The sequence below is a fragment of the Aristolochia californica genome, unplaced genomic scaffold (assembly GCF_029961685.1).
Source record: "Aristolochia californica isolate CCGP_79_NKW_82.1479 unplaced genomic scaffold, dmAriCali1.0.hap1 SCAF_8, whole genome shotgun sequence".
NCBI classification, from domain to species: Eukaryota; Viridiplantae; Streptophyta; class Magnoliopsida; order Piperales; family Aristolochiaceae; genus Aristolochia; species Aristolochia californica.
In genome coordinates this window covers 9795539-9815501 of record NW_027182279.1, presented here as the reverse complement: position 1 = coordinate 9815501, position 19963 = coordinate 9795539, and the positions used below count along the sequence as shown (strand labels likewise).

At 37.7% G+C, this 19963-nt stretch overlaps 1 protein-coding gene across 1 annotated transcript; it reads left to right on the top strand.

The window, feature by feature from the left end:
• The first annotated feature begins 17073 nt into the window (after window positions 1–17073).
• LOC137938289 (uncharacterized) lies at window positions 17074–18314 on the top strand. The gene is made up of 3 exons (XM_068783272.1): window positions 17074–17580; window positions 17637–17762; window positions 17943–18314. Exons 1-3 carry the CDS (start codon window positions 17074–17076, stop codon window positions 18312–18314), a joined length of 1005 nt encoding a protein of 334 aa, XP_068639373.1.
• The last annotated feature ends 1649 nt before the right edge of the window (window positions 18315–19963 follow it).

The window sequence follows — 19963 nt, the reverse complement described above, 5'->3', positions numbered from 1 at the left end:
TTGACAAGTGTGAGAATTTTTTTTTTCACCAACGAACGACAAACAGTAACAAAGTGAGATTGGCCGCCTTCCATATGGCTGCCTTCCATATCCCGACTTGACTTGGCAGGAATTTAAGGATGTGTGTTCCATCCAGTTTGGGCCTCCGGCTCAAAAAAAATCTGTTATGGTCCCGGATCTGACACATGAGGAAGACGATGACGATGAATAGGAATGGGATGATTGAGCTTTGAAGGAAGCTCGACCTAGATTTCAAATGGAGAATCCGACCTGTTTACTCTAAGCTTACTCTAAATTAACTTTAATACTCAATGCTTTTTATTTTTCTTATTACTCTTACCCCTTAAATAGAGTTCACCCTGTTAGGGTTTAATATAAAATATTAAAAAAATATGCATATAAATAAAATATTCCCAAAAATACCCTTGTAAATAAAATATTACCAAAAATACCATATAAATAAAATATTCCAAAAATACCCCTATGACCTAAAACTGAAATAAATTAAATTAAATTAAATAAAATAAATAAAATAATAATGTTATTGCGTGCATAACACAATAACCTGGGGGACTTGGTGTTGTTACGTCAAACGGGCACGATCGAACAGTACCAAAAGGACTTTCAAGAGAAATTGGCCAGAGCCAGCAAGGTAGTCAGAGTGGATCAACAAGTCAGCTTGTTTACAACGGGCTTGACAGAGGCCCTCCTCCTGGAAGTGGAGCTCCTAGCACCGACCGACTTGGCTAGAGCGATGAATTTGGCAAGAGCACATGAAGCCAAGCAAAACTTTCTGGCACGCAGACCTCCATGGCAGGGAGGAAGACAGCCAACAGCCAACAACACCCCCCCCCCCCCCCCCCCCCCCCCCCCCCCCCCACACACACACACACACACACACACACACACAGCACCAACATGGCGCCACTTCACCTTATCCCCATGCGCCCAAGACAAATCCATGTCAACCGATATTCATCCGGAAATTAAACAGGGCAGAAATGGAAGACAGAAGGTCCCGAGGTTTATGCTACAATTGCGATGAAAAATATAACTTTGGACATCAATGCCAGAAATTGTTTTGGTTAGAAGTGGATAATGATGAGACAGCTCCTGATAGCACAGAGCCAGTGGAAGAAGAACAAGAACCGGAAATTTTCCCTCTACGCCATTACAAGTCTACAATCCACCAAGACAATGCAACTATGTGCCCTCGTCAATGATCAACCACTCCTCAGTCTGATTGACTCTGGGAGTATTCACAATTTCATAAGCTTCAATGCAGCCCAACAGTTGCAACTTCCAGTGCAGACTCGCCCAACAGCTTCAGTGTCAGTGGCTAATGGTGAAAAACTTCCTAGTTATGGGACCAGCAGGGCAATTCTGTTTTCCATTGCGGGTCATCGTTTTACTGCATATTTTCTTATTCTTCCTCTGTCTATTGTAGTTCATGATGACCTACATGCAATGTGCACAACGAGAGTGGAAACTAACCACCACTTGTATACGCCTTTTGACACTAGGGACTAATTTTTCGCACAGGGTTTCTCTAGAGATCCATTCCAATAGACTGGCCTTACAGCCAGGAGCCCAAAGGCAACCGCAATAGTTGCTGCACAACAATGCCCAGAGCAGGTGGTGGCTCAATTTCAAAGAATTCTTACTTAAATATATAAAAAATATCAAACAAATACTTTTATAATATTCAAATTCTTCGTCAAATTGTTATGTGTGTCAAATCTAAAATCTCACTCTTAAATTAGAAATCAAATATAATATTAAAACCATGAATTTATATAAATAAAAAATTTGGCGTTTTATTATATAAAATTATTCAGTTAGATTTAATTTTTATAATATAATTTTATTTAACTATTCTATTAATAAAGTAGGATAAATTTCAACTTGTTTAAATTAATAATTAAATAATTAAATTAACCTTTTTAATTTAATTAAATGTATAAATAAAATAATTAAACAAATATTTAATTTGATTATATCCAAATAAAAAAGTGAGAGGGCAGAATGTGCATAATAAGAGTGAGAGAGTGAGTGAGTGTGCAAGTCAATGTGAATTTACTAGCCTCAGGGAGTGATTTCACTTTCCCTCATTTTTCTTAAGAATGAGTGAAAGTTATCTGCCTAGGTAATTCACTTCCACTCGCCACATGTGAAAAAAAAAATTATTTTCACTTTCACTTTCTTGTGTTAGTGTACACAATGGAAAATGTAGTGAAAAGTAGAGGATGAGTTTATTAATAAAATACTCTGATAGATTTAACCTTAATAAGACAGTTTTATTTAGATTTTCAATTAACAGAATAAGATAATTAACTTAAAATTTAAAAATAAAACTAGGTGGAACGTTTTCATGGGCTTCAAGATCCCATGGGATATTATCAATTTTTCCAACTATATGGGCTTCTAGAATGCTCTCACCACAATCGCTACCATCTACACAATTTTGGCTTGCTACAATTGATGGTAACTTAATTTCTTCCTCCTATTGACCTAATTTATAATTTGTTGTTTCTCTTCGTCTCGTTTCTAACACAAAAAATGAAAATTGGAAGGGAGGCCAAGATATGGAAGAGTGTATTCGAAAGGGCAGAGAAGGATGTATGGTTACCGAGAGTGAGCATTTGCACTATTGTTTCGATAGAGGCACTCCCGACGGTGTATCAGTTGGACAAAATTATGTTTGAATTAAAAGACCAATCTGTTGGTTGAACTTGGGGAGATGGGATTACGTTTTCAGCTATGTCAAAACCTTCCAGACACACCTAGACCGGCTACTACCTGGCAGTTTCCAAGTCGAAAATGGCACAACAATTCATGAGAAGCAACTTTGACTTCGTTATCCGGACATGCCACTGGCGGGAAGTACATGCCACAGGGTGGTGGGGGGGGGGGGGGGGGGGGGGGGATGGTGAAGCTCCCTCCTCCCCCATTGAAATCCATTGATCGATGCTGATTCATCTGTGTAGCAAATCAGGTTTTCTATTATAGTTTAACTATTCATTTTTTGTTTTTGCCTAGGAAAGCTTGCTTACACTGTTTTCCAAAGTTCAACTTTTGAGATCTACTTTTCTCTTTCCTCCAAGTCTTCTTCTTTTCTTATTTGTTTGTTTTAAATTTGTTCAACAACTATTTATTATTATTATTTTTCCTTAGGATGAAAAATGTAAATATTATCATAATCAATTGATATAAGGTGCATCTAGGGAAAAATTGACATTAAAGAATACAAATGTTGTTTTTCGTTATTAACCATGAAAATATTAAATAATAAAAATTTAATTACTCCTATATTTTCCAATAATTTATTTTCATATTTGTTGTAAGTTAGCAGGATTACTATTAGAAGTTGGGATTTGTTTTTTAATTATTTTGTCAGCAGTCTCAAATGTTAAAAAAAAATGATAAAACTGAATTCACATTTTCAACTTGGAAATTTTAAAATATTTTTATTGAAAAATAATTTTCTCTCTGATCTCTTTAATATCCTAAGGACGGAAGATCCAGCGTCCACAGGGCCCTTGCATTTGTGGGCCATAATCAGGCTGGTGGGTAACGTAGGTTTCTTCTTCAGAGCTGCGACAATCTTGATTTTTATGTTAATGTTTGGACGTCTTTGTGATTTTATTTTTATTTTTCATTCTCTTTGTCTGTTTGTGTTTATCAGGAAATGGTTCCCCGATTTTTATGTTTTTTTCTTCTTTCTGGTTTTAGTTCTCTTTTCGATTCATTGTGGCATTAACACAAATTCTTTCTCTTCTCATTATTCTTTGTCCGTATCCCTGCCCGCCATTTTGTATTGCTGCCGTTATATTTCATTTTCTGTTAATGTTTGGACGTCTTTGTAATTTTATTTTTATTTTTCATTTTCATCGTTTGTTTGTGTTTATTAGAAAATGGTTCCGAGATTGCAAAATTTTTATGGTTTTATTTCTCTTTTCGATTCATTGTGGCCGTAATTATATTTCATTTTCTGTTAATCTTTGGACGTCTTTGTGATTTTATTTTTGATTTTTTTCGTTTGTTTGGGTTGATCAGAAAATTGCATATCGTGTCTTTAATTTATATCAATTGTTTTGTCTTGAATATGTTTCTTTGGACTGCTGTGATTTTTCTTGGAAACTTGTCCGCCCGGTAAATGAGTGGGAAATAGATTATTGTATTCAGATACCCTTCAAGGCGTTCTGTTGTTTCATCTGGAATTTGTTTTTGTGGCTCTGTTTTTTTTCTCGCAAACAACAGTTTCTGATTCCGGTTTTTTGTTGTCTATTTTTGCAGTTCCTCGTCCCGTGTATCTCTACCATCAACTTCATCCTTCTAACAGAGAGTCCTTCCGCATGGCGACGATCGACATCATTAGTGCATTCAGAAGTGGTAAAGATCCTATACTCTGTTTCCATCTTATGCATTGAAAGTGGCCTTGCCTTGCTTGTAAGTGTGGGTCCTTGGTCCCACTTAATCGGTTAACCTTTTAGTTGTCTTACATGGTATCAGAGCATGTTTCACCCGTCCCACCTTCGAATCTCCACACGTTCGCATGTTTGGCGCGGGGACTTTGCATTTGTGTTTGTATTTGGAATTTGTCCTGTGTTTAACCCGGGGGTTTGGTTTGTCGGGGAGTGTTGGAATATGTTGGTGATCTGTGTTATGACCTAGTCTTCCGCACCTTAAATGGTTAACTGTGTTGGGTGCGGATGGTTCGGTACTCTGCATTTGGCACGCCATCCCGCGTTCAAATCCCCGTGAGTTCGTTTGCATTTGGTTTGTACGCAGGGACTTTGCATTTGGCAGGGTGGGTGTAAGTGTGGGTTCTTGGTCCCACTTAATCGGTTAAGCTGTTGGGTGTGGATGGTTTGGTACTCTGCATTTGGCACACCATCCCGCATTTGAATCCCCGTGAGTTCATTTGCATTTGGTTTGGTGCGGGGACTTTGCATTTGGCGGGGTTGGTGTAAGTGTGGGTCCTTAGTCCCACTTAATCGGTTAACCTGTTGGGGGTGGATGGTTTGGTACTCTGCATTTGGCACGTCATCCCGTGTTCGAATCCCCGTGAATTCGTTTGCATTTGGTTTAGCACGGGGTCTTTGCATTTGGCAGGGTGGGTGTAAGTGTGAGTCTTTGGTCCCACTTAATCGGTTAACCTTTTCGGGTCGCATTGGCTAGCTATGTTACATTGCTGTGGTTGATGGTCTGAATTAGCTGCATTGCTGTTTTAATTGTATGAAAGAATGACGGCATAGAAATACTAGATGTGATGCAGTTTTTGCTCTCTGCCATTACATTAACTGGTCTTCTTCAGTTGAATGTTTTACAAAACAGGAAGCAGCCATGGTCGTAAGTATCACGGTGCACACATTCTGGGCTACAATTAGAGGCAAGGATTCTGGCTCTCTATGGCCATTCCTGTTCAGTTCTATTATCCCTCTGTTTGTGTTCGTTCTCTCTCAGGTAGGGTAATAATCTGAGTACCCACTAGCTACAAACTAGTTGAAAATTGAATTCCTGCTTTTGCGTTTAACTCTTTCTAAAGAAAAGGGGGGGGGGGGGGGGGGGGGGGATTTAGTACTCAATGTAAGTGCGAATGGCAAGTGGATTAAAATGAAAAGTACTTTCCTTGGGAAAAGTAATAGGGAATGTAAAATACTTGTTTGTGTTAGTGTGCACAATAGAAAGTGCAGTGTCAAGTACTTGTTTGTGTTAGTGTGCTCAATGGAAAGTGTTGTGTAAAGTACTTGTTTGTGTTTGTGTGCACAATAGAAAGTGTGGTGTAAAGTGAATATATATTATTTATTAAATAAAATATTTTGATATATCTTACTATATGAAAATTAAATTAATATTAGTTAATAAATAAAATATAATAATTAAACAAATGCTTACTTTTATATTATTACAATTGTAATCAAATTTTAATTTTGTAATATCTAAATATGAAATAATTATATAAATATCGTACTACACAAATATCGTAATAATAAAAATAAAAATACTACAAATATAACTCAATCTCCTTTTTAATATAAAAATCATATATGTTCATACAAAAGCATAACACAAAAAATATTTAATGGCATTAAAACATAATAGTCAATAATTTTGCCACATCTGAATTGATAAAACATCTCGATAATATGATGCTCTTGTAGATTGTACTGCGGACTCCCTCTTAGTACTTCTTTGAGTGTCCACATCACCTCAACATCATAACTACTATCACTGTCTTCATTATCACTTTGATTGTTATCTTCACAATGTTCTCCACCAGAATCATCACTTGAATCATCTTCTTCATCTTCAAATAAATCCATGTAATCTTCTATGCGTATATAATTATGCAATACACAACAAGCAATCACAATTTTTACCTGTACATCAAAATCAAAAGGAGGAGCATCTTTTAATATCTTGAAACGAGCTTTTAAAACCCCAAATGTACGCTTGATAGTGTTCTGTAAACATGAGTGTCATCAGTTAAATAATTCTCTTTCATCCATAGGAGTATTTTTACCAAATTCTTGCAAGTGATAACGAGTACCTCGATAGGGAGCCAAGAACCCAGGAAGATTGGCATATCCAGCATCTACCAAATAATATTTGCCTACAATAAAATATATATCTATTATAATCTAATAAAAATTATAAATTTAAATAGACTATATAGAGAGAAGTGAAATTTACCTTCAGGAACGTAAACTTTATCTCTTCTGGTTAATGCTGACTTCAATACACGTGAATCGGTTGTTGATCCCTCCCATCCAGAAAGTATATATGTGAATTGAATGTCAAATGTACATGCTGCCATTACGTTTTGAGAAAACCCTTCCTGTTCCAGAATCTTGGTTTTTGATCAAATGAGATATGTGCTTTAATATAAGTACCATCGATGGCACCAATACAATCCTAATAAAAAAATAATTAATACAAATATATATTTTTATAGTAACTGAAAATTATTCATCAAACGACTTTAAATTTACCTTAAAATATGGATAATAGATTTTATTGTTCAAGATCTTTGAATGAGTACGTCTTGAAGGTCGCTTGATGTAATAAGATTGTAGTCTGATAATAGCATTTAACAATTTGTTAAAATACTTACTAATTGTCTAATTTGATCTTTCAAACATCTCTGAGGTAACACTGTAAGATTGTTGTTGACCAACAATTATAAAAAAATATGCAAGTTGTTCTTCCACATATATTGTCCTTGTATCAAATAAAATTTCTCTACTTTTCAAGATTCCAACCAACTTGAGAAAAATAGGTTGATTCATCCTATACAATTTTCAAATTTTAATAGGCGATCTTTCTAATGCTTTCTTTAAATATCATGGACCACCCATATGATAAGAACGTTATACTTGCCTATTACAATCATTTAAGTATGAATGGACAAGGACAAGTACAATTGTATAAGTTGCAATACAAATACATATTTTCTCCCTATCTGGTAGATAATCCATGGGTACCTGCAATACTAGACATTCAATAATGAAAACATGGTTCCAACACATTCAATAATACACATTAACTATTGACCAGAAATACTCAATAATCAACGTCATTCATACAAAATCAAATGTGTCTCGTAAATATATGTTAAAATTGTCAACATCTGTATAAGTCTATTACATTGCATTGAATTTAGCCATCAACTAGTCATATTGATCTTCTTGTTTCATCTTCATAAACATATCCTTCTTAGCTTTGGTGTCGACCAACTCTATGGCAAAAAAATTGACTTCTATGGGAAATTTAGGTAATGCCTAGGGTGCTTCGAACCATGGAGGTTCTATGGGAGTAAAGATTTACATAAGGGTTGATGACTTATTGTTAATAGCTTCAACGATCTTGTTAGCATTTTCAACTAATGGTTCGGATCTCTTCCTACGCTGAGTAGAAGAAGTTCTATTCCCATCATTGCTTGGTGCTTTGCTTTTCGGAGGAGCATCACTTAGAAACTCTTGAGATGACACATGTTTGAGAGAAATTATTCCTGCTTGAAACTTCTCCCGTATAAAATGACAATCCACCTCAATATGTTTAGTTCTTTCATGAAAAACTAGATTTGAAGTGATATGAATTGCTACTTGAATATCACAATGCAGATTCATGGACCCCTTTTTATAAAAACCTAGTTCGGTAAGAAGGGTCCTAACCCATAAAAGTTCACTAACGGTATGGGTCATAGCTCTGTATTCATCTTCAGCACTAGTTCTTGCAACCGCATTTTGCTTCTTACTTTTCCATGTAACCAAGTTTCCCCCAACCAGAGTACAATATCCAGATGTAGATTTTCTATCATCAGTAGATACAACCCAGTCTACATCTGAGAAGCCTTCTATGTTGAAGCGCCCATGTTTTTTATACAACAATCCTCTTCTTGGAGCTCCTTTTAGATATCATAATATTCTCTCTAAAGCCTGCGAATAGGTAATTTGTGGTTTGTGCATGAATTGACTCACCACACTTAGAACATATGATATGTCTGGCCTAGTTACTGTGAGATAAATCAGTTTTCCCACGAGTCTTTGATATTTGCCAATATCAATATCTTCTTCATTTGTGACACATAATTTTACATTTGTATCCATAGGTGTGTCAACTGGTCTCCAACCCTTCATTCCCATTTCTTCAAGGAGATCCAAGATATATTTCCTTTGAGACAATATTATCCCATGTTTGGATTGAAGAGCTTCTATACCCAAAAAATATTTAAGCATACCAAGGTCTTTACTTTTGAATTCATGACATATAATCTGCTTCACCTCTTGTATGCTCAAAGCATCATCACCGGTTAAGATAATATCATCCACGTATACGGCCAATAATATTTTCCCTTTGACCATATCTTTATAATATACAAAATGATCAACTGAGCACCGATGAAAACCAAACTGTAGGAGTGTTTGACTAAATTTATCAAACCAAGCCCGAGGGGAATGCTTAAGCCCATATAAAGACTTTTTAACCGGCTTACTGACTCCCCCTCAACCACATAACCAGGTGGTTGAACCATATAAATTTCCTCACTGATATCACCATTTAAAAAAGCCTTTTTAACATCCAACTGATAGACAGGCCATGAGGAGTTAGCAGCAATAGATAAGATGATGCGTATCGAATTCAATTTTGCAACAGGAGAGAAGGTCTCCTCATAATCTATCCCATAGCACTGCGTATAGCCCTTAGCAACCAGTCGAGCTTTATTACGAGCAACCGATCCATCCGGATTATATTTCACCGAAAAAGCCCATCGACAACCAACCGGTCTTTTACCTTTCGGGAGTGATGTTAAGTACCAGGTTTGGTTTTCGTATAAGGCGTGCATTTCTTCATCCATAGCCGCCTTCCATCCTGGATGTCTCAGGGCCAACTGATACGACTGTGAAATAGAAGTAGAAGAAAGGGAGGCAAGAAACTGAAAACACTCGGAAGACAAGCGATGGTGAGACATAAAATTTGAGATAGGATGCGAAGTAGTACATGAGCGACATTCTTTCTTAAAGCAATAGGCCGAGTATTAAATTCAGGCCCATACATAGGAAGAGAAGGACTTACCTCGGGTGGATCCGACAACTCCACAGTTGAAGGTACGGCCGGTGCATCAGGGGATGGATCCCCTTTAAGATTGAATGGAACAAGCAGACAAGGAGTAGTAGAAAGACAAGTCCATCTTGGAGGAGCATCATGGGAGGAGTAAAAGGGGGTGTCCTCAAAGAAAGTCACATCCCTAGAGATAAACATCCTCCGAAGGGTAGGATTGTAACAGACATAACCTTTCTGGGTGCGAGAGTACCCCAAAAAATGCACCTCATAGGCTGAGGATCAAGTTTATTTTTATGTGGGGATGTAACATGAGCAAAACACATACATCCAAACACTTTCAAAGGAAGAGAAAAAGGATCTTCAACATTAAATAACACAGAGTAAGGAGTTTTATGATGAAGGACTGATGAAGGTAACCTATTAATGAGAAAGTATGTTGTAAGTATAGCATGAGGCCAATAGAAATAGGGTACCTTCATGGAGTAGAGGAGGCCCCGAGCAACTTCAAGAAGATGACGATTCTTCCTTTCAGCAACACCATTTTGTTGAGGAGTATAGGCACATGATATTTGATGAATAAGCCCATTACTCTCACAAAATGATTTGAAGTCATGAGACATGTATTCCTTAGCATTATCTAAGGGTTTGAATTTTCTTCCCAAATTGTGTCAAGACCATAGCATGAAAATTTTTAAACAAAGGAAGAATTTTGAAACGCTCTTTAAACAAAAATAACAAAATATTTAACTTGGGAAATATTTGAGATACATAAAGGGCCTCATACATCAGAAAGTATTAGCTCAAATGGAGCAATACTTGTAGCTTTAAGACGAGGAGAATATTTACTCTTGACATGTTTACTTAATTGACAAACCTCACAACTAAAATTTGAAAGTCCTTTTAAAGATGGAACCAAAGAATGAAGTGACGGGGTAGACAGATGACCAAGTCGGTTGTGCCAAAGTTGGGCCTCATATGTAGTGGAGGATAGTGCAGCTAATGGTGCAAGAGTGAAGTAGTACAAACCCCCCTTTTCATGGCCGCCACCAATCACCCGCTTTGTAGTGAGATCCTAAAAGACACAAGAAGACGGTGAGAAGGTGATAGAGAAATTTAATTGTTTGGTCAGTAGACTAACCAAGAGCAAATTTAAAGGCAATTGAGGAACAAATAAAACATCTAGAAGGGGAATAGATGAAGTAAGAGAGGAGGAACCTTTGCCAAGGACCTTGGTTTGGGTACCATCAGTATTAGTAACGAATATATGAGGATAACAAGGAGATAAGGACTACAACAAGTGTTTGTTACCTCACAGATGTTCGGAGGCCCCGGGGTCGATGATCCAAGAGGAAGAGGAAGAAGAGGAAGAAAGCATACCTGAGGCAATAGTAGTGGCAGTAGTAGATGATGAGGGAATAGATGATTCCATGAAGGACTTCATTTTCTGAAATGCAGCATAGTCCTCAGCCGTAAGAGTTACATTTTTGAATGATGATTCAGCCTTATCTTCATTTTTCTCAACATTAACCGAGATTGGGTTAGCTGTGGCCCAATCAGGCTTGCCATGAAGTTTCCAGCATGATGCCACAAGGTGGTTCTGACGGCCACAATAAGTGCAAAGGTTAGGCTCAGTACGGAAAGAATTCTGACCCGTTCTACCACCTCTATTTTCAGCCCCTCTCATATTTCTGCCCCATCTTAGGGATGAGGAAGATGTTCCCCGATTGCCAGAGAACATCGCCGATGGAGCATCAATAGGAGGAGGGGATGGATCTGGTATCTGAAGTAATGTAGCACTAATACCATCGAAGGATGGAAAAGCATAAGAAATTAGAAGCTGAGTTTTGGCCTCAAGGTATGGTTTAATATTCGATAAGCAAATGGTTGTTGCCAAAGCTTCTCTTTGTCGTTCTTGAACGACAATATCAGTGGAATATGGCTGAGCTAGTTTCCATTCTTGAAGAAGACCTTGAAACCGTGCCAAAAATCCGTGAATATTATCTCCATGTTTCATATGCAACATGTTTTGTATGACATCATATATTTTTTGTAATGAAGCGGTGCATGAATAAAGCTTGGCACAAGTGTCCTATATGTTCGTGGCAGTTTCCAAGTGGACCACATTATTGGCCACCTGCTCTTCCATGCTATTAATGAGCCAACTTATCACCATGTTATCATTCTTAACCCACTTGTGGTAGGATGCATCTTCTTCATCAATCGGATGAGGAAAGTTAACAACGTGGCTCAACAGGTCACGAGTAATAAGAACCCTCCGAACCAATCGTGACCAGCTCATGTTATTGGAGAGACCTCTAAGTGGAATTGTAGTAATACGAAGTATATCACTCTTATTAATATTGTATCCAATCTCCATGATGAGGCAAGTAAAATATGGAGGTCAAGGGAAAAGGCCTTCTTCAAAGAACAATTACTCAATGTAATTTGAAGAACCCGTAGACCAAATCAGTCACCAACAAAAGAGAACAAGAACCAATTTCTTTTATGAAGTCAAGCACCAAATTATGAACAAATTTGTGCCTTTAGAAAGTGATAATAACATCCAGCCATCACTCAACTTCTCTTGTATTCATAAGAACAAAGAGAAGAAAGTTGATGCAACTGATTAGGCCTTAATCCAAACTCCAACACAAACGAGCAATAGACAAAAAATTAGAGAAGATTTAATGGCAAACCAAGACACTTGGAAGAGATTTATCTTCAGCTCATGGGAGACTTCAAAGTTCAAACAAAAACTTCAATTGTCGAAGTTAAAAAAAATTGAACTATAAAGGGTAAATGACTGCTGGAATTTCATCAAACATATAATGGGCATCCAACAACATAACACAAACCTATGAGCAACTTTAATTAGAAGAAGATACATCAACATGTGCTAGAATTCTACCTCAAATGAGATGGATTCAAATTAAATAAAGGTAATTGAATTTCACCCATCAATCTTAATAAGATGCAAACAACAAATGATCATGATCACTCTTGTAATTGATTTACATGAAGTCAAGATTATAACATCAATTTAGTCATAGAAATAAATCTTTACAACATATAAAGATTTATCTTGACTTGATGTGACTCAAAATTCAAGAAGTAAAGAAAAACAGTAAAAAGGAGTTTATAAATAAGAAAAGGAAACAAAAAAAAAACGTAAATAAGAAGAGCATGAAATTATCTCTTCATGCTCTAAACTCCTTTTAAAACTTCTTGAACAGATTTCATAATAACTCCATGAAGAGAGATCCTAAACTCCTTGCTCTGATACCATGTAGAATTTAGGATCTCATGAAAGGAACTTTTGATCAACAAGAAAGAAGAAGAGGAAGAAGAGAGAAGGAGAAGAGAAGAAGAAGAATGAGGAAGGAGAGAGTTTGGATTAAAGGAGAAGAGGGTTGCGTAAAAAAGAAAAATGAGGGCTGAACGAATTTGTGGTAAGAGAGGAGAGTGCTTCAATGCCCAACCTCTTAGCCAATGCCTTTATTTATAGTTTTACAATGCCCTTAGGGCTACAACTTGATAAAAAAAAGACATAAAAGGAAAAATATTTACACTTCTATGCCATCTTTATGGAAAGTACCATATTTTACACATTTGCCACTTCTTTGACGTGTGGCCTTCTTGTCTTGAGCTCTGGGCTTGAGCCCATCTTCCAAAAAAGATAAACAAAAAAAAAAACTGAAAAAAGGATGCAAATAACTTCATAAATACCTCGAATCAAGCCGGAGAGGTTGCAGAGAGGGGAGACTGGTTTGGTGACTGTCATTGGTGGTAGGGACGGCAAGAGGAAGAGAATCAAGCATCGGGGAGAGGTCGTAGAGGGTGCGATTGAAATCGTCAACGGTCTCGAGCGAGAGAAGAGCCAGAGAGGGGGGATATGTCGCTAAAGGTCGTCGGTGCTGGGGACGGTGAAAGGGGTCGCAGGGCAATTGAAATCGTCGAAGGTCATGAGAGCACGAGGGAGAAATTTTTTTTTCTCTAAAACCCTCGTTCAGCAAAGGTTCCTTCCCGACAGCCCATGCCCAAGATGTCTTTGAGTGATGGTAAGTGAATTCAGAGCTCGACCCTTCTGAAATCACTTACCATCGTTTTATGCCTGAAACGAGGGGAAGCAAAATACAACTATATTTCACTTTCCCCCGTCACTTACGGTGCACACTAGAGCGTTTCGGCCCACTTTCTCAGCGTAAGTGAAATACATTTCACTTACAAAGGGCACTAACAGGGCTAAAATTTCTTTTTCTTTCCCACTTTTGTATCTCTATCTTAAAATTTCATGCCATGCCATGTCTTTAATTTATTTCTCTTTGATATGTTTTTCTTAGAAATATCTTCTCATTCTTTTCTCATTTTCACGAGTTCCCAGCTAATTTTGGATGGTTATTTTAATTTATGAAATAACTTTCTTAGAGATTGTTTAATATATGATTTCTTCCATCATTTTATTTTCCACAACTAAAGTTGTGATTTGCCATTTTTCAGTTTTGCACTTCCAAAATGGGTTGGGTTGTTTCTAGGCGTGAAAATATCATGACAAGGAGAATGGAAGGAGGTCGACGGTGAACGATTTCTGGGACTTATGAATGAGTAAGCAGTGTTGGGTTCTTGTACTTAGGTTCTTTAGCTCACACCACCTTGGAACCACCATGACCGTGAATTGAATCGTGATGACAACTCAGATTGGAGGGTATGCATGGTGTAAATTGTTGAGGAGTGATTGGGGGCATGTAGATTGTAAATTGTAATAGACTTTAGGGAGGTTGTGCCTTAGCGGGTGTGCTTGCGGGCCTGTCAAACAAATATCAATAAAATTGGTGTGTGTGTTTTTTTCTTTTTGGCAGGGAGAAGATGGGAGAAGAGAAGGCTATTCTTTTGTTTTTGTGCATGTTGTAGCCCTTCCCTCCCCTCCCCTGGGCAGTTTTTAAGGCCCGCTGTGTCCGTCGATTTTTCTTTTATCTTCCTCTCTCGCTCTCTTGCATTACAACCTCTTATTGTCCATTTTATTATTACGGTTGTCACCCCTAATTTGTATACTTTGAAGCAAAGTCGGCCTTTCTGATGAACCGGTTACAAGTTTCTAAGTTAATGGAACATATTTTGCCATTTGTAAGAGTTTTATTCCCTTTATCCAGAATGTGACTAATGCTAACTCTCATTTTTCGTGGCCATCACATCTCACAGTTAACCAGTTTCTAATCACTTTTGGTATTAACAGGTATAATTTTTTTTTAGCAATGCGTGCTATCATACTACAATCACCCAAGCAGTAACCTTGTTTCAAACAAGTTGAATTGTGTAATTCATAGAAGGTTAATGCAATGTATCAGAAAATATGTATATCAAATTATATGATGAGATTGAAATTTGAATGTTGGAATGGTGTATAGAAAATAATAGTTTGTTTATTCATTTTTTGAGCCTATGGTGGTTAAGTTTTTGCATTATAGCTTATGTTTTTCTTCTTTTTAATGTGTTGTTGGACATCACTCGTGTTTGTTCCAGTAACAATTTGTCAGATCTAAGCACAGAGAGATGAAGTTTCAATTTGTCAGTGATCTAAAAGCATGGCCTTAGCTTCTCGTTATATCACCATCCAGTGGTTCCAAGCAACCCAGTAATTCTATCGAAGATCATGTTGGTAGCAGGGGGTTGTGCATGCCAAAGTGTGTAATTGATAGATGAGATATCTTACATAACTGGATGAATAGTGTATCATAAAATGGGATGTACTATATGATGAGATTTAAATGTGAATGTTTATTCAATATTATGGGAGAGAGGTTGATTTATACGAATTGAGTGAGTTTTTATATTTTTCTTTTCTTCTAACCTTTCACTACTCATGGAAAACAAATCTTGCACCATGGACCAAGTTTTTCATTTTTTTTAGCATGTTGTTGGACCACCGAATTCTTAATTCCAAATGGAAGCATTATGTAGTGGTCGAGCACAAGCGTAAAAATATACACTTGCACACAAATTTGCTGATGCTACGTTTACTGCATTTAAGCAAAATTTCAAATAGATATTAGTTATCTACAAGGTTAAGCATGAAATGTTCCTTGTAAATAAAAATTTAATATCCCTCTTTCCATCGATTGTAACCACACTGACATAAGCATTTAAGAAACAGTTCTTTGTCTCTGCCTCTCCCTCTCTGTTTGTCTCTAGCTCGTTTGGACATGAATTCTTCATTGTTGTTCTAGTAGGGAATCCTTATTGTTGTCTCTCTCTCCCCACTATTCATTACAACTTCTTCTCCTAACTGACTCCAACAAATACTCCAGACATGAATCAATGCTGAAGCAAACTCGGTCATTGAATTAAACCAGTTGGAAGTATGCTAGAAAATTGAACTTAAAGTAAATACTGCCATGCCTTAATATTGTGGACATCACATCTCTTCTTAGAACTGCCCTCACATTATGACTCATGTTTGTTGCAAGCTTGGTGTTCCAACTAAATCCATTCCAAGTTCTATTATCATACACCATTGGTTTGAGCATTCCGAAACGTGTCTTTTGATTGTCAAATGTTGAAGTGTAATTCTTAGATGCTCTAAAAGGATGGTTAATGTATCATAATAAGTATTATTATATTATGTGATGAAATACTTATTGAAATTTAAATATTAGAATGATGTTTTACGAGCACACGAATGGTTTATTATTCACACTTGTCTGATTAGAGTTTTTTGTCTTATTTTTTTCACCTCTTGCTCTTTATGGATATTGCGCTACAAATTCCATTTCTCATTTAATCCTTTTCATCCAAATTCCAACTTCCATACAATGAGAAGATACAATTTATGTGAGCAAAATTTGAAACCATCAAAACTTTCAATATGAAGTTGTGTGAGCAAACACATCCATTTCTCATTCAGTCCTTTCCAAACTTCCTCCTAATACTCACAAAAGGAATTTTTCTCTTCTTGTCCACCAAACCACCATCTTGGTACCATTCAACCTAAGGAATTGTTGAGTAAGTTAAATTAAAACTTCCTAAAAATGGTATAGATACTGCTCTAGGCCCACTCACTGCCCTTCCCACTCAAGAGGCTCTGTGTGAAAAGAAGACGTGGCGAGTTTCTGAGACGACTTCGACTACGAGAGAAGTGAAGGTGGTTCAAGGGAAGACGGCCACCGATGTGCTGACAGTCACCGTCCCCAAGCAAGAAGACAAGGAGTGCCTTAGCTAATGGATTTTCTTTCCCTTCAAGTTTTGTTTATGTTTAATACTCTGTTTGTGTACTCTGTTTGTGGGTATGTGTTTGTCCACTGTGATTATCTGTTTCAGTATCTGGATTTAATAAATCAGAAGCTTTGAGGTTATGTATTGTTAAATTTCACTTAACAATTGGTATCAGAGCAGGACGGTTAGGGACTGATTTTTTTTTTTTTTTTGGTGAAGCTATCTTGAGGTGTGAGCAATAAGGTACTCTGCAAGTTGTTGGTCAATCTTGTTCAATATAGTCGAAGTTCTGCCAGTATGATGGGTGACCTTCAAGTGGTTGGAGGAATCAAGACGCTTAACAACAAAAACTACAATACGTGGTCAACATGTATTGAGTCCTACTTACAAGGTCAAGACCTGTGGGAGGTTGTCGGTGGCTGTGAAGTTACACAACCAGCGGTAGAAGATGCCAATGGCATCTTGCGAAAATGGAAATTTAAAACAAGCAAAGCAATGTTTTCTTTAAAGACCACAGTTGAAGAAGAAACGTTGGAGCACATCTGGGATACAAAAACATCGAAGGAAGTATGGGACAATCTTGCTACACTGTTCACAAAGAAGAATGATATAAGATTGCAACTACTTGAGAACGAGCTGCTATCAATGGCGCAACGAGACATGATTATTGCTCAGTATTTTCACAAGATGAAGTCGATATGCCGAGAAACTTTAGAATTAGACCCAACAACTCCTATTGGGGAAACTAGGATAAAGAGAATAATTATCCATGGTTTGAGACCCGAATATCGAGGATTCGTTGCCGCTGTACAGGGATGGCTGACTTAACACTTGTTGAGTTTGAAAATTTGCTTGCTGGTCAGGAAGCTTTAGCTAAACAAATGGGAGAAGTCTCGCTAAAGGGTAAGGAAGAAGCGCTCTACACCAGCAAGAGCAGAGGTACTTTCAAGTGGTACACAGGCAGTGGATCTAAAAGGGATGGTGACAAGGTGAAAAGTCAACAAGAAGAGGGAAGCTCTTATCCAGGAGGAGCTTCGAAGAATCGTGAAACTAGTAGACGGTTCGATGGCAAGTTTTACAACTGCAAGAAGATGGGCCACATGGCGAAAGATTGTTGTTCCAAGAAAAATTCTATTGAAAGTAATACATCCACTCACAGTTCTAAGTAGGATAGTGAAGAGGGTTGGGATGTTGTAGCGCTATTTGTTATGGGGGAAGAAGAATTAGCTCTCACTGTAACAACACCTAAACAGATTGACTACAAGAATGACTGGATCGTAGATTCAGGCTGCTCAAATCATATGACAGGTGATAAACAGAAGCTACAAAACCTATCTGAGTACAAGGGAGGCCGTGTGGTGGTGACAGTCGACAACTCAAGGTTACCGATAGCTCACATCGGTAAGACTATAGTTACGCCTCGGTATAATCCCAACCAGGTGCCACTTCAAGATGTTTATCATGTCCTAGAAATGAAGAAAAATTTGCTATCTGTGGCTCAGTTAACATCATCAGGCCACTATGTTCTATTCGGTCCCTGAGATGTGAAGGTGTATCATGATCTCAGAATTTCAAAAACACCAAAAATGGAGGGGCGACGATTGGATTCAGTCTACGTAATGTCAGCAGAGTTTGTATATGTAGACAAGACAAGGAAAAATGAGACAACAGATCTATGGCGCATGCGGTTAGATCATGTTAGCTATTATAAGCTAAGTGTGATGGTGAAAAAGTTGATGCTTAAGGGACTTCCTCAAGTAGATGTTCGAATAGACTCGGTTTGTGCAGGATGCCAATATGGTAAAGCACACCAATTACCGTACGAGGTGTCAGAGTTTAAATCAAAGGAACCGTTAACGCTAGTTCACTCTAATATATTCGGGCCTGTTAAACAACCATCAATTAGTGGTATACGGTACATGGTGACATTCATTGATGACTTCTCAAGGTACGTGTGGGTCTTCTTTATGAAGGAAAATCCAGACACATTCTCAAGGTTTAAAGAGTTCAGAGAGTTAGTTGAGGGAGAAGTAGGAAATAAGATTCGTTGCTTGTGCATAGACAATGGGTGCGAATACAGCTCAAGCAATTTCTCCCAATATTTAAGGGAATGTCGCATACATCATTAGTACAAGTGCACCAACACCCTCACAACAGAATGGTATAGCAAAGAGAAAGAAGTGGCATCTTATAGAGGTTTGTCGGAGCATGCTACATGAAAAATATGTACCTAGAAGATTTTGGGCTGAAGCAATGAGGATTGCAGCCTTTGTGATCAACAAACTTCCGCAACCAAGGTTAGGATTTTTTACACCCTTTGAGAAACTATGGAACATGAAGCCTGAAGTTAGTTACTTTCGAGTATTTGGCTGTGTATGTTATGTATTTGTTCCTGATCATCTAGGGAGCAAGTTTGACAAGAAAGCTATTAGATATATCTTGGTGCGGTATGACAACCAGAGAAAAAGGTGGAAATGTTGTGACCCAACGAGTGAAAGATGCTACACTTCACGAGATGTGGTATTCGATGAAGCATCTTCATGGTGGTCCTCAGAGAAGGGAGTTTTGTCAAATTCAAGAGAACTTGGAGACGAGCTACAACAAAACATGGGGGAGCGTACTACTCAACTCCAATCAAGTTCAGGTGAATGAGGAGATCCAAATGATGATGTCAACCAAGGAGTGACTCGGAGCCCTTGGCAAACTGGCTTGTAGCAACAAGCAAATGAAGAAGGTGGGCCTAGTGAAATGGAAGAATCAAATCCACAATTTCAACTCCAAAAGTCAACAAGAACACGAAGGTCAAATCCCAAATACGCCAATGCAGCCATTACTAAAGAAGAAAATATGATAGAACCTGAGACCTTCGAAGAAGCATCGCAGAGCTCTGAGTGGAAGACAGCTATGAAAGAAGAGATTGATGCATTGAGCAAAATCAGACTTGGGATCTAGTGCAAAAGCCAAAAGATGTGAAACCTATATCGTGCAAGTGGGTCTACAAGATCAAGTGTCGTCCAGATGGGTTAATCATGAGGTACAAGGCACGATTGGTAGTTTGTGGTTTCTCTCAATAGTACAGACTAGATTATGATGAAACTTTTAGTCCAGTGGCAAAACTTACAACCGTACAAGTCCTACTGGCACTGGCAGCCAACAAAGACTGGAACTTGTGGCAAATGGATGTGAAGAA

Bases quoted from the DNA above. Each gene is read 5' to 3' on its own strand.
- LOC137938289 (XM_068783272.1), top strand. From the start codon at position 17,074: ATGGGTGACCTTCAAGTGGTTGGAGGAATCAAGACGCTTAACAACAAA. The intron at 17,581-17,636 runs GTACAGGGATGG...CTTGCTGGTCAG, and splicing joins ATCGAGGATTCGTTGCCGCT to GAAGCTTTAGCTAAACAAAT. The intron at 17,763-17,942 runs GTGAAAAGTCAA...AGTTCTAAGTAG, and splicing joins CTAAAAGGGATGGTGACAAG to GATAGTGAAGAGGGTTGGGA.